Source organism: Aplysia californica, unplaced genomic scaffold (genome assembly GCF_000002075.1).
Source record: "Aplysia californica isolate F4 #8 unplaced genomic scaffold, AplCal3.0 scaffold00277, whole genome shotgun sequence".
NCBI lineage: Eukaryota > Metazoa > Mollusca > Gastropoda > Aplysiida > Aplysiidae > Aplysia > Aplysia californica.
In genome coordinates, this window is record NW_004797547.1 from 849,134 (window position 1) to 852,621 (window position 3,488).

Consider the following 3,488-nt stretch of genomic DNA (forward strand, 5'->3'; position numbering starts at 1 on the left):
CCCCCCCCCGGGGTTTTGAAAATGCAGAACACAAGGGGGCGTCGTTTGGAATATTCCGTCCACTGTCTGCCCCGGGGAGCGGGACAGCTTTTATCTCCCGAGCTGTTTGCGATAGAAATAAGCACTGGTGAATCGTACATATGGAAGCTGTTCCATTTCCCGCCATGAGAGAGGCATTTCTCGAGTTTTCTGAGTGTCTCCTTGGCCTACATAATATCATCTAGCTTTACGCTGTTTCCATTTTTATTTCTGCTTGTCCTTAGTCATAGATTAACTCCTATAGTTCCTGTTCTGCGTCTAGTAGGGCGTTAGGCCACGACTGAAGCCGCACTGGGGTTTCAGGTGAGGTGCTCACCGCGCTTTGCTTTGGTCAAGGTTGACCTTTGTGTGCATGATTTGCATTTTATGCCTACCTGTTTTTTCCTGTTCTTGGAAAAAACGTTCGAAGAGCACGTGTTGCATTTTTATTGTTTTTGCTTGGGAGGAATGTTCACAAATACGAAGCCCACCCGTCTCTGGCGCATCGGAGCTCAGGGCCTACCTACCTATTTGCCCTCTGCTCAAGTGGTCTTTCTGACGCTGATAATGAAACGTGGAAAGAAAAACAGTCCTCTTACCGTAGTTCGAAATTTGGGAACTTTGACAGCGGGTGTGGGTAATGGGGGATATTTCCTTTGTTTGCTGTATCATTAGTATGGGCATACGCTGAGGGGTGGGGCCTGTAGGTGGAGGTAGCAGTTTTGCCGCCATGTAGTTAAAGAGTTCGTTCTTATACCAGTACGAAAAACCGAAAGATGACAGTTAGTGTGTGGTTGTTTTCTAACTTACGCTGAGGGTGGAAAGGGTGGAGATGTACCCAAAAAACGGGAGAGAGACAGAGGAAATAGTGTGATGGGGTAGAAGTTAGGGGGGGGGGTAGCTTTGTATAGTAGATGTGGATGGCCACCACTGGTTGGTTTCCTAATCTCCGTGCGAGTGGATGGGATGGGTGGGTAAAAAGGGGGTAGAGGTGGGGCTGAGGGGGTATCCCTCTGGCCTGTTGTTTGCCCTGTATGTAAGAAGCCGGCCAATGTTTGCTCACGATAAGGGCTCCCAGGGACACAGGTATGCCTACCCCCCTCTCTCCTGTGACTGACTGTCTCAGTGTTGGCAGTTGTTGCGACACGGACGGACGGGAGAGGCGTGCGGCTGTACAGCGTCACGGCGTCACGGACTTACGGTGCGTCTGGACGCGTCTTGAGCATGAGAACCGTGTGTGACGTTGGCTGGAGTGGATCCTCTCTTCTCTGCAGGTTGCCGTTATCAGTGGGCAGGAGGAAGAGGAGGAGGACGACGACTGGCACGTTTCTTTCCGATCCCCACTTATTATGTCTTTGCTGGTCGTCTCGACCACTACTTGTCTCATTTCTGCATTGTGGCTCGCTCCAGGTCAGTTAGTTTTGTTGGGGCTCTTGTGAGCCGTGATGGCAAAGTCCTGATGATTTCTGCCGCTTCCAACACCTTGCTTTTTTATAATGGTTTCCATACGTGCATTCTTCATTGCGTCTTATTCTCCTCACGAGCCGGTGTGTAGACACGTACCACACGTGTGTGTGTCCTATGTCGTTTGGAGGTGACCAGAGATGTATGCACACATGTGCTGGAAGGATGCGTTTCCGAATTACTTTGGTCCAGCCTGTCTTTTATTGAGTGGCTTTCTCGGCTCGTGGTCTTACAGTGGATATCACACTGAGGTGATACTGGTATGAAGATACTTCTTTTGTCTGTCCATTTGGTTGTACAAAGAAAAGCATCCTTGCGACTTAAGATTTTCTTTTTCAAACTCTGCTCTTTTGACGTTTTGAGTTTTGTCTTTTTTCTTCTCTTTTGTTATTTTTTACCTCAGGTTAGAATTGAAGGTGCCTTCGACTCCTCAGTTGTACTGATAAACAGTATGAACACAATTTGCTCCGTGTTCTCTGTTTTCAACCACCCCCCCTCCCCCTTTTCCACCTTGAGGAAAGATATTGCTTCACCCGCTGTATATTATATCCCCTGTCTATGCGCTGTTTCGAATCAGCGCTCGTTCCAGAGCTACCCATTGAAAGAGTTTCACTTCGATCTTTCATTCGCTAGAGGTGTATTATTGTGGCGCCGATATAGATAGCTTTGCCTTGTGAAGTTTGTGCAGTGACTTGCAATGGGGATATTTAAGACTTAGATCAAGGCCGAATAAGATCCTGTTAGACCGTATGAAAGTGAAGCGTGATAGGGGTTTGAAGTGCGCTGTGAATTCCAAGATTCAATGGACGTTTATTTGCTGTTAAGGGGCAGGTTTGTGACAAAGTTTTTGAAATTGGGATACGTCTGCATGAGATTATTGATAAGGTTTATAATAGAGGTGCTGGTTTTGCCAAATAGACTTGGGGACATGGATTTCTTCTGCGACATCACATGATGTTATTTTATGAAGCCTTTCAGCGCAGTCCATCGCTCATGTAGTTTACCAGTGCGCTAAAAGTTGGATCGTTGCTGCTTACTTTAGCCAAGATGTCCACGTGGTAAGGTCATGGTTGACCCTTCTAGTCTTTTTCTGCGTGACAAGATAAGACTATCTCTCTCTCTCTCTCTCTCTCTCTCTCTCTCTCTCTCTCTCTCTCTCTCTCTCTCTCTCTCTCATCTAACTTCCCCAGGCCAGCCCCACCACCTTCACCCCCTTTTTTTGCACATAATCCCTCCCATACCTTAGCCCACTGCACAGCCCTACTATATATCCTTTGTGAAGAAAAAAACTGCAGTTTGCGCTGGGTGACCATGGTTGGCGGCCATTTTGTAAGTTCCGCTGGGCGCGCTGCGCGCATTGCCGCGAAGAGAGAGAGGAGGGTCCATTTGTTGTAAGGTCCTTGGTGATTGCGCAGATTGTGAAGGAATTGTGGATTTTTTCTCCTCCCATGCCAGGTGAGTGACCGAGAGAAGACGGCGCTGGGCGAGGCTGTCTCCGTGCGGATGCTGCCGTTCACCGCGACGACAGTGCGGTACGTGACACACCATGATGTCAGTGACGAGGACGTGGACAAAGCTGTCAGGAAGATACAGTACGTCATTGAGGAGCTGTCCAGCCAGTGAATCCACTCCTGTTGATACCTGTTTTTTTTGGTTTTTAAAAATTATATTGTCAGGGGGGGAGTAGGGGGGAGGTTGTTTTTTATATTTTTGTTTTTGTGTTATCGTTTTTTTAGGGGAGGTCGCTAGAGGAAGATTGCCTCTTACAAAAAAGAAGTGCCTAGAATTTTTTCTGCGGGTCATCATTTCCGATATCAGCGTTCCATGTGTCATTGCAGTTTTCTTTGTCATGGAATGACCCAAAAGTGAGTGAGTGAATGCTGTCCCTGTTGTTTTATGCAAGGAAAAAATTCTGAAATTATGCAAACTGAGCCCAAAAATGTGAAATTATGCGATTTTGTTAATTTTAACAAAGAATGATAAAGGAAAATAATCAGAAATTATGC

At 46.9% G+C, this 3,488-nt stretch overlaps 1 protein-coding gene across 1 annotated transcript in view; it reads left to right on the forward strand.

The window, feature by feature from the left end:
* The window catches only part of LOC101852330 (probable low-specificity L-threonine aldolase 2), a gene marked incomplete in the record, with an annotated part of 27,309 nt that extends 24,151 nt beyond the window's left edge, over nucleotides 1–3,158 (forward strand). The window contains 1 exon segment of the mRNA XM_035970511.1: nucleotides 2,938–3,158. Coding sequence (XP_035826404.1) covers nucleotides 2,938–3,105 — 168 coding nt within the window.
* Nucleotides 3,159–3,488: the final 330 nt, after the last annotated feature.